Source organism: Equus asinus, chromosome 15, assembly GCF_041296235.1.
Source record: "Equus asinus isolate D_3611 breed Donkey chromosome 15, EquAss-T2T_v2, whole genome shotgun sequence".
Lineage (NCBI taxonomy): Eukaryota > Metazoa > Chordata > Mammalia > Perissodactyla > Equidae > Equus > Equus asinus.
Genome location: NC_091804.1, coordinates 28,875,835 through 28,888,747, shown reverse-complemented (window position 1 = coordinate 28,888,747; position 12,913 = coordinate 28,875,835). Strand labels below are relative to the sequence as shown.

General features: G+C 60.9%; 1 protein-coding gene across 3 annotated transcripts in view; it reads right to left on the bottom strand.

Moving 5' to 3' along the window:
• Positions 1-560: 560 nt before the first annotated feature.
• The window catches only part of SRC (SRC proto-oncogene, non-receptor tyrosine kinase), a 49,929-nt gene continuing 37,576 nt past the window's right edge, over positions 561-12,913 (bottom strand). For 2 of the 3 annotated variants that reach the window (XM_070485905.1, XM_070485904.1), the window contains 9 exons: positions 10,466-10,564; positions 10,190-10,293; positions 8,871-9,020; positions 7,312-7,467; positions 5,221-5,400; positions 4,252-4,328; positions 3,352-3,505; positions 3,071-3,202; positions 561-2,801 (listed from right to left, as the gene is read on the bottom strand). In XM_070485905.1, coding sequence (XP_070342006.1) covers positions 2,593-2,801; positions 3,071-3,202; positions 3,352-3,505; positions 4,252-4,328; positions 5,221-5,400; positions 7,312-7,467; positions 8,871-9,020; positions 10,190-10,293; positions 10,466-10,564 — 1,261 coding nt within the window. In that variant the 3' untranslated portion in view covers positions 561-2,592. Of the gene's footprint in view, positions 2,802-3,070; positions 3,203-3,351; positions 3,506-4,251; positions 4,329-5,220; positions 5,401-7,311; positions 7,468-8,870; positions 9,021-10,189; positions 10,294-10,465; positions 10,565-11,423; positions 11,457-12,913 lie in introns of all 3 variants that reach the window. The other variant, XM_070485903.1, reaches the window with a different exon arrangement.

Below are 12,913 nucleotides of genomic sequence, written 5' to 3'. Positions count from 1 at the left end.
TCATGTAGACTGTTGCAAATGAACTTCCCAGGTCATGTCCCTCGGTGGCAGAGAAGGGAGGAGAGGAAGGGTCTTTGGATTTTTCTCCAGAACGCCCAGGACTTCGGTTGACCCAGCTCCACCCCCCCGCCAACCCCCCTGCCCAGCACCCCTGGGAGACACACAGATAGCAGGCACGCAGCCACAATCCGCCGTGAGCACATCCACAACTCCACACAGGCCTGCCAGCCCCACCCCGCCCCCGGAGTGTCCACGGCCACCAGATGTCCACCCAGGGCATCTGCGTCCTGAGCCGCTCACCCCCCGGGGAGTCCTGGTGCATCTCAGACACAAGCAAGGTTTCTGCCGGACAAGCTCACCCAGTGAACACAGGTGTAGATGTGCACACACAGCCACATTCCAGAGAGCCCGTCTCCAATCCGATCATGTCACCTCCTGGCCCGAAGCCCTCCGGCCACCAGTGCTGCCCCACAGGCCCCTCTGACCAGAGCCTGTCTTCTCACCCCACCCCTTCGTGCTCTCAGGCACACGGCAGAGACTCAATAAACCAGCGGCCAAACTCCGAGGTCTGCTTGTGTTTAATCAGACAATATGCAAAGTATTTACAACCAATTCTGGATCCCCCCTCCCTCCCGAGCCTGGGCCATGGAATGTGGGACCCCCAGGCCCTGCCCAGAGCCGGGGGTCCCCGAGGCCTCTGCATAGTCATCTGAAATCTACAAAACACTGTTTTAAAAAAAAGGACAGTATCAGGAACACCTTATACAAAGGGCCTTGGGCAGCTGGAAGGGGATATGAGAGCACGCTGGGGTGAGCGAGCCCAGATTCGACTGGGACGGACTGAAGACTTGGGTCATAAACACGCATGAAAGGAAAAGTGGAAATGTCATGGGCAGGCACCGCGTGGCCTCCTTCCCCGCTGGCAGGGCCTGGCTGGCTCGAGAACCCCTGGCAGCGGGGATGTTATTGCTATGATGGGGGACTGTGGTGAAATGTACAACGTGTCTGGGGGACAGAGCAGGGGGCATTTTTACATGTTAAATATGGACACACATGGAGGAACACACACGTGCACACACACACACAGGGGCCCTTGGCAAGATGCCCACAAACTGTCAGCCGCTCCTTTTAAGACGGGCACACTGAGGCCCAGGGAGAAGCCACCACATACCCAAAGGCTGAACAGCAGAACCAGGGCCGGAACACAGTCTCCCGACGCCCAGGGCTGGGCTCAGCACGCGATGGCAGGCCACAGGGTCTGGACAGGAGCGGAGTCGCTGCAGAGGCCATGGCCTCAAATGGAGGCAGATACTGCAGCCCAGAGAGGAAGCAGGGGCCACCCGAGGTCACACAGCCAGTCCTGGTGCACGGCAGTGGACACGCTCACCCTCTGTCACCCTAGCCTAGGCACTCCTTGCCCTACTCATGAGTTAAAGGGTGCCAACTTGGGGAAGGAGCAGGGGCCAGGCGCTGAAAGGACACAAGACAAACTGGGGGAAGGGGGACCTGGGTTACTCCTGAGGCCAGAGCTAGGGTCTCCAACCACTTGGATCTTCTACTTTTGCTTGATTGCCTCCAGAGCCTGGGAGCTCACTCCCTTTCATGGCTGGCTAGCTCTAAAGGTCAAAAACCACACGCGTCCTGACTGCAGCCTGCCTCCTGACCCCTGCACCTTCACCCCTCATCCTGGCTCAGCCCACACGTGCCTCCACTCTCCCCTGACGACAGCCCCGCCTAGTGGGCAGTAGCCACATGACGCCGTCTGCTGTCTCTGATCCACCCTCAGGCCCTTTGTCCCTTGGGCTGCCCTAGTCTGTCCACGATGCCTCCAAGGACAATCTTGTTGGTTCCTGAGGAAGACAGAGGGAGCACCGGGTTCCAATCTCACTTCAACCCTGAACTGCTCTGTGGCCTTGAGCAAGTCACAGCCCCTCTCTGGACTCAGTTTCCCCGTAGGTCATAGGGGGACAAGGAATTGATGATCTCTAAGGGTCCCTCAGATCTAAGAAGGGCAGGGTTTGACGGGGGTGCCCACCCCACCCACCATCATCAAGTGAAGCCTGGCCTCAGGCTACCCAGCCCGGGAGCCACGGCAGAGGGGTCTGGACCCAGCAGCCTCCACCAAAAGGTGTTTCAGAAACGGACGGCAAGGGGCAGGATGGCCAGCAGGCCAGAGGCCCATCACTCCTCTTTGGAAAGGCTCTTCGGCCAGCTCTGGAGACAGCCCTGGGGCGGAAGAGGGAAGGAGCCGATGCGCAGAGTAGGGTGAGGCTGGAAAAAGGGCGCCCTAGCCCAGCCCTTTGTCCTAATTTCTCCTGCCGAGACGCACGGGGCTCCAGGAGGGCACAGGGAGGAGCCTGTGGGTGGAGCGGCAGCCGGCACGAAGTCACTGTGCCAGCCTCCAACACAGCCCTTGGGACCGCCCCAGGCCCAGGCCCTTCCACGCCACACAGGGGGGAGGGGCCTCGTCCCTGGCAACTCAGCCCCTCAGAGAGGAGCAACGGTGGGCAGGCAGAGTGAGGCAAGACCCCAGCCAGGGGCCGCCCGGCCCAGGATCCCGGCCCAGAGCAGTCTGGCCCTGCAGCCGGCTCCCTATAGGTTCTCCCCGGGCTGGTACTGGGGCTCAGTGGACGTGAAGTAGTCCTCCAAGAAGGCCTGCAGGTACTCGAAGGTGGGCCGCTCCTCCGGCTCCTTCCGCCAGCACTGGCACATGAGGTCGTGCAGGGACTCGGGACACTCGGGTGGGCAGGGCATGCGGTAGCCCCGCTCCACTTGGTCCAGGACCTCTCGGTTGACCATCCCTGCGGGCAGAGGGAGGATGAGGAGGCGGGCTCCGGGGAGCGCAGCGGCGGGGAGGAAGTTGATGGGGACCACAAAGGGTTTCCTGCCTAGGACACAGCGGGTATGACCTTGGGTAAGTCCCCTCCCCAAGGCTGGGAGCCCCGAGCAGAGAGAGAGCATAAGATCAGATGCTGGGGAAACTGAGGCCCAGGAGGGGGTGTGGTTTTCCCAAGGTGACCAGGGCGGAGGGGTTCCAAGACCAAAGATAGGCTGCAGGAAGCCCTCTCACCAGGGTAGGGCACCCGTCCCTTTGTCGTGAGCTCTGTCAGCAGGATCCCAAAGGACCACACATCCGACTTGATGGTGAAGCGGCCGTAGAGGGCAGCTTCTGGAGCCGTCCACTTGATGGGGAATTTGGCACCTGCAGGAGTGACGAAGGTCAGGGAAGCCTCAGCAGCATGTCACAACTGCACCATTCTCTCCCCCACCTGACAGATGAGGAAACTGAGGCTCAGGGAAGGGGTGTGACTTCCTCGACAGGCCGTACCACCTCGCCTGGGCCCTGCCCACCTTGCCGGGCCGTGTACTCATTGTCCTCGATGAGCCGAGCCAGCCCGAAGTCGGCCACCTTGCACACGAGGTTCTCTCCGACCAGGATGTTGGCAGCACGGAGGTCCCGGTGCACGTAGTTCATTCGCTCCACGTACGCCATGCCGGAGGCGATCTACGGGCAGAATCCCAGGAGCCTGGCTCAGGGGCCACCTCATGCCCTTCCCAGGTCACAGGGCACGTGCCCAGGGATGGAGGCATCCCCAGGGGTGGAGGCCCAACCAAACGCCCTGCCCTCCCCATTTCATCAGGCAAGTGACATCAGTTTACAATAAACGCTGTTGGCATAAAAAGCAGGGCCAGCGCCCAGCAGGAGGCGGATGCAGGGCAAAGGGGAGGCACAAGACAAGATGCAGCCAGGGAAGTGGGGTGACCAGGAAAAAGAGGCCCCAGATGCCCCACAGACAGAGGAGTGCCAGGTCCCGCCTGCTGTCCTGAGTCCCCTCTCTGAGCCTCAGTTTTCTAGTCCCTCAAATGGGAATAATGGCCATCCCTACCTTCCCTGATTGTGATAAGGATTAAATTAAAAAATGGTTTTTGAGCATCACCTACAGCAAGCAAGCACTGATACATGTTTGCTGAATGACTGAATGACCTTCACAGAGAAGAAAACTGAGGCCTGAGGTCGGGCCCACAGTCAGTCAGTGATTCCTGATGCCCAGGTAAGGGCTCTCTCCTCTGCCCAGAACTACCAGTCACAGCACCTGTCAGTGGTCTCAGTAATACATGTGGCGAGATCAGCGAGTGTGGGGGCAATCAAGGCTAGCTTCCTGGAGGGGGCACTCGAGGCCAGAACTGGCTGAGCCAAGTGGGTCTGGGTGCTCAAGGGCCAAGGGTGGGAGGCGGGAGGGGCTGACTCACCTGAGCAGCCATGTCCACCAGCTGAGGCAGCCGCAGGTACTTGCCCGTCTCCCCCTTGAGAAAGTCCAGCAAACTCCCTGGGCAGAGAGAAAGCAGCTGTGGCCCCGGCCCTGGCCTCCCCACGCCAGGACGCCAGGACTCCCAGATCCTGTCTGCCTGGGCTGGCCCGGCTTTAACAGGCACAGCAGATTTCACATAAACGCATCTTGGAATAAAGTCGCTGAGCATTTGTCATTCCAAAGGCGAGCGGGATGGGAAAGAACCAGACGCCCACCTCCAGGTGAACAAACTGTGGTCCATCCACACAGGGGAATACTACTCAGCAGTGAAAAAGGAATGAGCTACCGATACAGCAACACCAAGGAGAACCTCGGAGGTAAGGGTTACATACACAAAGTTCTAGAACAAACAAATCATGGTGACAGGCAGCACCTCAGCAGCTGCAGGGGTTGGGGACTGGAGGGCACTGTCTGCAAAGTGGAACGAGGGAGCTTTCGGGGGTCATGGAGATCTCCTAGCTCTTAATTGTGGTAAGAGATACACAGAGTACCCACTTGTAAAAACTCACTGAACTGGATACTTAAAATGGGTGTATTTTTTCAGAGGTAAATTACACATCCCAAAAGTGGAATTTAGAAAAATAATTAATTTAAAAATTAAGTAAAGGTCAAGCCAGGGACTTGACCCAGATGTGGCTGAGCTCAGAGGGTTGGGGGAGTTCTCCTCCCAGCCCCAGAGTGGCCAACGGCCCAGCAAATTGGGGGAGACAAGACGCCTTGTGGGAAACCGTTGAAAGCAAAATGAAACGAGAAAGGCACCCTTGGGTCTAACTTCCCAGGGACATGAGAAGCTGGTTCCATTCTATTCCATTTCAGAGACGGATATTCTAGATCTGGCGGGAAGGGAAGCCGCCCGCCGCCCTGCCACGAGCGCCTGACCCGGAGCGTCCGTGGCGCGGCCCGGCCTCACCCTTGCTCATGTACTCCGTGACGATATAGATGGGCTCCTCCGACACCACCGCGTACAGCTGCACCAGCTTCTCGTGCCGCAGCTTCTTCATGACCTGGGCCTCCTGCAGGAAGGCCTCTGGGGACATCGTGCCCGGCTTGAGGGTTTTGATGGCCACCCTGGTGGTGCCGTTCCAGGTCCCTGTGTGGGGAGGGGCACAGGCTGCCTCAGGGGAGGCCCCCCATGCCCATCCCACAGGGACCCGGGATCTGCCCGTCCCGCCACCACTTCCAGCTCTGGCCTCCCCGGTCGTGTGACAAGCCCAGCCAAGGCCAAGGCCCTTTCTGAGCCTCAGCATCCCCATCTGTAAAATGGGCACAATGACAGGACGCTCCTCACAGGGCTGTTCCCAGGACTCAATGAGTCTCGGACACATGCTCAGGAAACAGTGGCTGTCCTTACGACTGTGATCATTAGCAATGTCCCAAACAGCAGCATGTTCGCCTGAGGTGGGAGACCATGCTTCTAACTCAGCCGCTCCCTCCTGGGCGATCATGTCCCTTCTGGGCAGCTCGTCAAAGGTGCACAGGGTTAGCAGATGAACGGGGTCCGGACGAGGCAGAATGAGGCCACGAGAACAAGAGGCCAGCCGAGCCGCACTCCCCAAAGTCAGGCCTCACGCTAACAGGAGGGCGCGGGGGTCAGACCGCGGGTGCGGCTCGCCTCCGCCTCGGCCTCCACCCGCAGAGGCCGTGGGTGGGTCAGCTCCCCACTCTGAGCCCCAGTTCTCTCAGCTGGAAAACAGAGATGCTGTAGTGTCTACCTGGCGGGCTGTTTGGGGGTTAAAGGAGATTTTAGCCACCGGGCCCAGCCTGCTGTGAGGGCTCAGCGAATAAAAGCTGCCGCTGTCATTTTATCATCATCTGGGTTTTCATCGTGAGGCCTTGGGGGGAGCCGTGTTCCAGCCCCGTGAGTTTACTCCGAGTTCTTGTCCCAGCTGGGCCTGAAGCTCCTGTGACAAGTGGCCTCAGCCCATCCCCCTCCCAGTCCCTGGGCCTCAGCTGGGGGCTGAGGCGCAGGCTGTCTCTGGCCCTCCTAGCACCTGGCACCTGGGAGTCCACCCGGAGCACCCAGGAGGGAGTGAGGACCTCCCCCATGGAGACGCCCACACACCCGAGCCAGGAGTGAGTTTTGCAGCCACCAGAGCGGCCGATGCCGTGGATTTACCCAGGTTTTGCTCACGTTCTCATGGTGTGTCTGTGCCTGGGAGCTGGCTTCTCATCCCTCTCCCCAGCCCCAAGCCAGCACGTCCCTTTCCTGACGTGGCCTGACCTCCGGCCTCCAGGCCTCTGCCCCTGCAGTGCCCTCCACCCAGGAACCCTCTCCACTCTCCTCCGTCGTCTCCTCCCGATGGAAGGAAAGTAGAAACAGTGAGGCCACATGAAGACTGCCTTCACTCGGTGAAACGAGTGAAGAGGCCTTGAAAAAGCACCCCCATCGCCCGCTGAAGCCACAGGCTGACGGCTGTCACCCCACCTCCCTGATTCCTCTGTGGCAGCAGAAGCCCGTCAGCAGACGGTGCCTGGGCTTGTCGGGGCTGCCTGCTGTCCATTTCTCCAGGGTTAACAGGCCTGGACCCGCCAGACCCGGCGCCTCCTACACTCCCCCTGAGAGCTCAGGCTTCTCCTGCCGTGGCCAGGAGCCAACCTGTACACACACCTGGGTCAGTATTCTCTCTCAACTCCACGGGGGCCCTATTATCATCAGCCCCATTTTATATTTGGGAAGATCGAGGCTCAGAGTGAAGCCCCCGGCCCAGACCACACGGCCAGTTGGTGGGGAGCGGCGATGCCCAGTCCCAGGGAGCTCTTGGTAAACAGGTACCATGCTCTGCAGGGCATGGGGGGCCACACCTCAGCCTGGTGCCAGCCACCCCTGGGGAGCTCCGCATTTAAAACAGCTCCCACTGTTCAGCAGAGGTGACGAGCAGGGGACCGATGGGGGTTTGAGCTGCCACATGGGATGGACATCAGCCTGGTTCTCAGGTGGGGTCACCAAAGTCCCGCCAGAGGGACCGTGGTCTCCTCTGAGGGGGCGGGAGCAAGGCCTTACCCATCCACACCTCTCCGAAGCAGCCCTGGCCCAGCTTGACCTCCAGCCGCAGCGACTCCCGGGGGATCTCCCAGGCGTCCTTGGCCAGGCCCTGAGTCTGTGGCTTGGACGTGGGGCACACGGTGGTGAGGCGGTGACACAGGCCGTCAGCGTGTTCTGAAGACAGAGACGGGGGGTGGGGGGGGGGCGGTGGAGGTCAAGCAGGGCATCTGCCCTGGGGCCTCCCTACCTATCCCACGGGGGTACGTGTGTGTGTGGGGGTGGGTGGGTGTGTAGACCCACACATTGTATGCACACAGCCTTAGGAGACAAACAGGATGCCCTCGAGGCCAGGCGTTCACACCTCTGTGTGCACACCCTCACCTCCACACAGGCCCACACTGCCTCATGCATCTGCTCCCTGAGTCATTCATTCATCACCCTTGAAGGGCTGGCCACCCAGACAGGTGCCAGGGACCCAGTGGGGGACAAGTTCAGTGGAACCCTGCCCTCAGGAAACTCACAGCTGGTGGGGAGCCCAGCCTCCCTTAATCACCTCCCAGGACCACAGTGTGACGGAGGAGGGCTGTGCATACAATAGCAGGTGGGAGGCATGGAGTCCTGGAAGGCTTCCCACAGGAAGTGGTACCCAGGCTTGGATCTGGCTGACTATGGAACAGCCCTCCAGGGAGGGGCACACAGCCTCATGCATGTGCAAAGGCCCTGAGAGAGGAACAAGCCACAGGGGTGGAGGAACTCAAAGGAGGCCAGGGGGGCTACGGAAGAGTGAATGGGAGAAGGGGGCCCAGGTAAGGCAGGGAGGCCAGAAGAATTAGACACCCAAGGCCTTGGAGGCCACATTGGGGTCTTTATCCTAAGATTCCAAGGTCTCCCTGGAGGGTTTTGATCTGGGGGAACAGGGCTCAGAACGGACCCTACAGTGGTCGCCAAGGGGACAGAGAGGGTGCCAGATCCTAGAGGGAGTTGGGAGGCCCCGCTGACAGAGGAGGAGGAGGAGTGGGTGGGGAGGAGCATGCGGACACACGGCCCGTGACACTTCGGTCCACTGGGCAGCCCCGGACATCCGGACAGATTGCCACACGATCGCACACGTGTGCGCGCCCTGCCCTGCGGCACGAGCCCCGAGCCCCTACTCCCTCTGCCTGCTGCTCCCTCTCCCTGCTCTGAGCTCTGCACTGCAATGGATCTAGCCGCCCCCTCCTCTTCTCCCAGGAACCGGTTCAGACCGGTCCTAGGGCTGCAGAGACAGACAACATCAGCCTATGCCCCCTCCCTTCCCTGCTCGCTCCTCCAGGCAGCCCCCTCCTGGCCAGCCAGCTGCAGAGGAGGAGAGAGGAGGGAGGAAAGGAGAGGAAAAAGTGGGGGGGAGCAGGAGCAGCATGTCGTCAGGATAACAGAAGCCCCAGCCCCTGTTGGCCCTGAAGCCGCCTCCCCAAGGTCTGCAGCTGAGGGTGAGCCCCTCACGCCCCCTCAGAGGGCCCAGCCCCAGGCCCACGGCAGCCCGCTCTGCCCTGCAGCCAGCAGTGCCCCGGCCTCAGCCCGCCGCCCGCCGCGCTCACTGGAGTAGTAGGCTACTAGCTGCTGCAGGCTGTTGAACTGGGTGCGGGAGGTGATATAGAAGCCGCCGCTGTCCAGCTTGCGGATCTTGTAATGCTTCACGTTGAGGCCCTTGGCGTTGTCGAAGTCGGACACGGAGAGGCAGTAGGCGCCTGCAGGGCAGCCAGAGAGAAGCGTGACCACCATGCCCCTCACCTCCCCCCCCACCCCGCCACGTAGTTCTGTGCCCGCCCGACTCAGCAGGGAGGGAGGCCAGGCCGCGGCCCCCACAGCCAGGTCTGGCCCATCCTGTCTCTGAGCACCCGGCTCGAGGCAGCCACTGGGGCAGGGCCAAGCGAGCAAAGGGACACCTGATAGAAAGCCTCGCCGTGGACCCTTGGCCCCAGCAAGAGCACCGACGCCTGAGTGTGTATCCCAACTGTGTGACCTAGACAAGTTGCTTGCCCTCTCTGGGCCTCAGTTTCCTCCTCTGCACAATGGGGCTACTCTCAGGGCTGCTGGGAAGATTCAATGAGACCACATATAAGAGGGCCTGGCACACAGTAGGTGCTCAATTAATGAGGCCCAGAGAGGGAAAGCAGATAGCCTCAGGTCATTCAGCAAGTCAGGCACAGCGCTGGACTTGAACCCACACCTGGGTCTCCCAGTGGGCAACCAGGACTTGCTGCCAATGGCCCAGGCCATAAGCATGTAGAAGCCACAGGCCTGAGCCAGAGCCAAGCTGACCACGTGTGCACACATGCAGGCATGCGCTCATACAGGCCCCCAGGTGCGAAGACAAACCCGTAGTAATTCACTCCCACGCAGCAACACACAGACCATCCCACCCCCACGTGCACATGTGCTGGACCCACACGCGGCGCACGGCCACACGGCCACTCATCAACGCACATGCATGACATGGATGCTCTGCTTTCCCATCTCCCGCTGAGCCCCAGGCCCACGGGCAGCAGCCCAGCTTTGTTGCCATGGTGATGGGGCACCTGCAACCCACTTGCAGAGGGACTGGAGAGACAGGGGGCGGTCTGCGTTCCCCGGCCGAGGAGAGGGACAAGGGCCAGGACCACGGGTGAACCCCATTCCTCACCTGAGGAACCTGAGGCCACAGTGGCTAAGCGTCATCTTTGGCTGCACCTCTGGCCACCCCAGATAACTCAGTGTTCCTCAAATGCACCTCCTTGCCTTTGATCCTGCCATTTTCTCCACCTGGAAGGCTCTTCCCACCCCACTCCATATACCAAACTCCTACGAGTTCTACAACACCCAGCTCCAACCACCCACAAAAGACCCAGTTCCCACTGGCCAGCAGGAGCATTCATACCTTTTGTGGTCTCGCTTTCTCGCACTAGGAAGGTCCCTCTCGGGTTCTCCACGTTGAGCAGTAACCGCTCTGACTCCCGTCTGGTGATCTTGCCAAAGTACCACCTGGGGCAGGAGGGCGGAGGGCGGTGTTGGCGGCCCAGGGTCCCGCCCACCCACAGCACCTCTCCCTGGGATGTGGCTGGAGCCCCGGGCAGCCAGACCACCCACTCCAGCCCAGGCGGGATGATCTGAACCGGCAGGGGCAGCGAGCAGGCAGACGCCAGTCAATACTCACTCCTCGGCCTGGATGGAGTCGGAGGGCGCCACATAGTTGCTGGGTATGTAGCCCGTCTGTCCTGTGCTGAGCGAGTGGGCGAGCCACCAGTCTCCCTCTCTGAGCAGGGGGAGAGGAAGGGAGCAAAGGAGAAGGGAGCCGTCAGTGGTGCCTGGTGCCTGCCATCTTCACGGTGTTGTGCTGGGGGCCCTCGAGGCCAAGGGAGGCGCAGGGAGCAGTGGGACCAGCTTGAGTTCTCGCAGCCTGCCAGGCCGAGCTTCCTCTCCCCGGTCCCCAGAAGCCTCTTGGCCAAAGCTGACTCAGACAGGCTTTGTCCAGGACTGACCTGGGTCACCCTAAGGCCCGAACCCACAGGGGCAGAGTCCTGGGACAGGAAGTGACCCGCGACCCTTCAGATAGACCACGCCATCTCAAGATGCCAACAGCTGCCTTGAGAGTGAGGGAGGAAGCTCGCTGTCTCTGGGAGCAAGCAAGTTGTAAAAGGAGAGAAGATTCCTGCCTGATTTGGATGTCAAATCAGACCTTCAAAGCCTCCCCAAGCCCTGAGATTTGGAAGCCTGGCCCTGGGCACTGGCAAGACCTGGGTGGAGGCGGGGGTGGCCCCTTTGGAGCTTGGTGATAATCCAGGCGCCGACCTTGCAAACCAGGGCAATGCCCGCCTTTGTCACAAATCACAGGTCACACCTAAAGGGCTCCTTGGCTGAAAATTCAGGCCTCCTCCTGCAGCCTACCCATCTACAGGGGAAACTGAGGCCAGAGGGGGCTGGGACTTGCCCAGAGTCACACAGAGTCATGTCAGAGGGTGGCTGAGGGGGCGGAGCCCCCATGCCCAGGGCACTTCAACACCTACTGCCCCGAGAGGAGGAGGAGGAAGAGGAGGAGATGGGACAGGGGCAGGAGGAGCCCCCCACACGGTCGGGTCCCCTGGGCCTGGGTGGGCGTGGGGAGGGGCAAGTACCTTTGTAGCCATCTGAATGTGAACCAGGTCTGGCTGGAGCGGGGGTCCAGAGACACAGAGGAGGGAGGAGAGAGCGAGAGCCCGACAGGAAAGAAGAGGCAGAGAGGGGGGTGGTGAGAGAGAGAGGCAGAGAGAGCGAGGCGGGGAGAGCCAGGCCGTGCTGGGGCCGGGGACCAGGCAGGGCAGCCACAGGGGCCTCACATCCAAAGCAACCATAGGGGATGGGGAGAGGGACCCTGGGAAGGAGGGAGGGAGGCCCACGGAAGGACTGCCTGGGAAATCGGTCCAGCCCCTCCCACCCCACTGTGCAGATGGGAAGACAGAGGCTCGTTCAAGGTCACACGGCCAGGCCCAGGCTCCCGGCCCCCAGAGAAGCAGGGTGGGCTCCCAGCCTCCCGGTCACCAGGGCTCAGGGAGAGAAAGGCCCTTGTCCACGGTCACACAGCCTGCACTGGAACCCAGATCCCGGGCTCCTGTCCTTCTGAGTGGCCCCTCACCCATATTCTTCAGCCCACTTTGAAGATGGAAAAGTTGAGGCCAGGAGAGAGTGGGGCTGGGGGAGCTCTCCAAGGACCGGTCAGAGTACAGGTGAGCACCCAGACCCGGGGACTCAGCCGGGTGGGCCCGGGGCCCTTCCGGATGGAGTGAGGCGAAGGGAGCAAGATGGGCCGTGTGGCTGACTGGGCCTTGCGATGGCTGCACGCACGCTGGGACAGGGGCCCAGCTGACCCAGTTCACACGGGGGCTCTGCGGGAGAGGGAGGGCCCTGGAGTAAGGGGGCAAGGCCCACCGCAAGGAAAGAAGCCCTGGGTTGCCCAGGACCTCCATCTGCCTTGCTGTTGTGCATCCAGCTGGAGATGTCCACACTTATCTGTCCCATTTGACCCTCAAGGCCACCTCGCAAAGAACACAGGCAGGCCTCAGCCCCTAGATGAAGAAACTGTGGCTCAGAGATGTCTAGGGACCAGCCCAAGGACACATGGCACCCAGGCTGGGGTAACCCAGCACTTTCTCTGTAGAGTTGGGGAAACTGAGGCACAGAGAGAGGCAGACTTGCCCAAGCTACAAAGCAATGACTCAGGTCAGAGGGCCAACTGAGATCTTCCAGTCCAAAGCTTTCATTTCACCAGTGAGGAAAATAAGGCACAGAGAAGGGCAGTGATTTGCCCAAAGCCACACAGAGAATCAATGGCAGAGCAAGAGTGAAAACAGGGCCTCTGAGTGCCCACAGCCAGATGCAGCAGGCCTCCTGCACCCCCGCAGCCTGCCCAGGACACTGAGAGGCCCAGAGACCCTCGGGGAAGATGGAGGAGGAGGCAGGAGAGCTGGGGTCGGGGGCTGGATTGAGGTCTAAGTCAGAGGCTAGCAAATGAGGCAGAATGACAAAGCCAGAGTCTGCAGGCTGGCCGGCCGCTGGGAAGCCCCCAGCCGCACGTGCACGCTCCGAGCCAGAGCGCAGGGCCAGCAGGAGCAGGGCTGGAGGCCAGCCA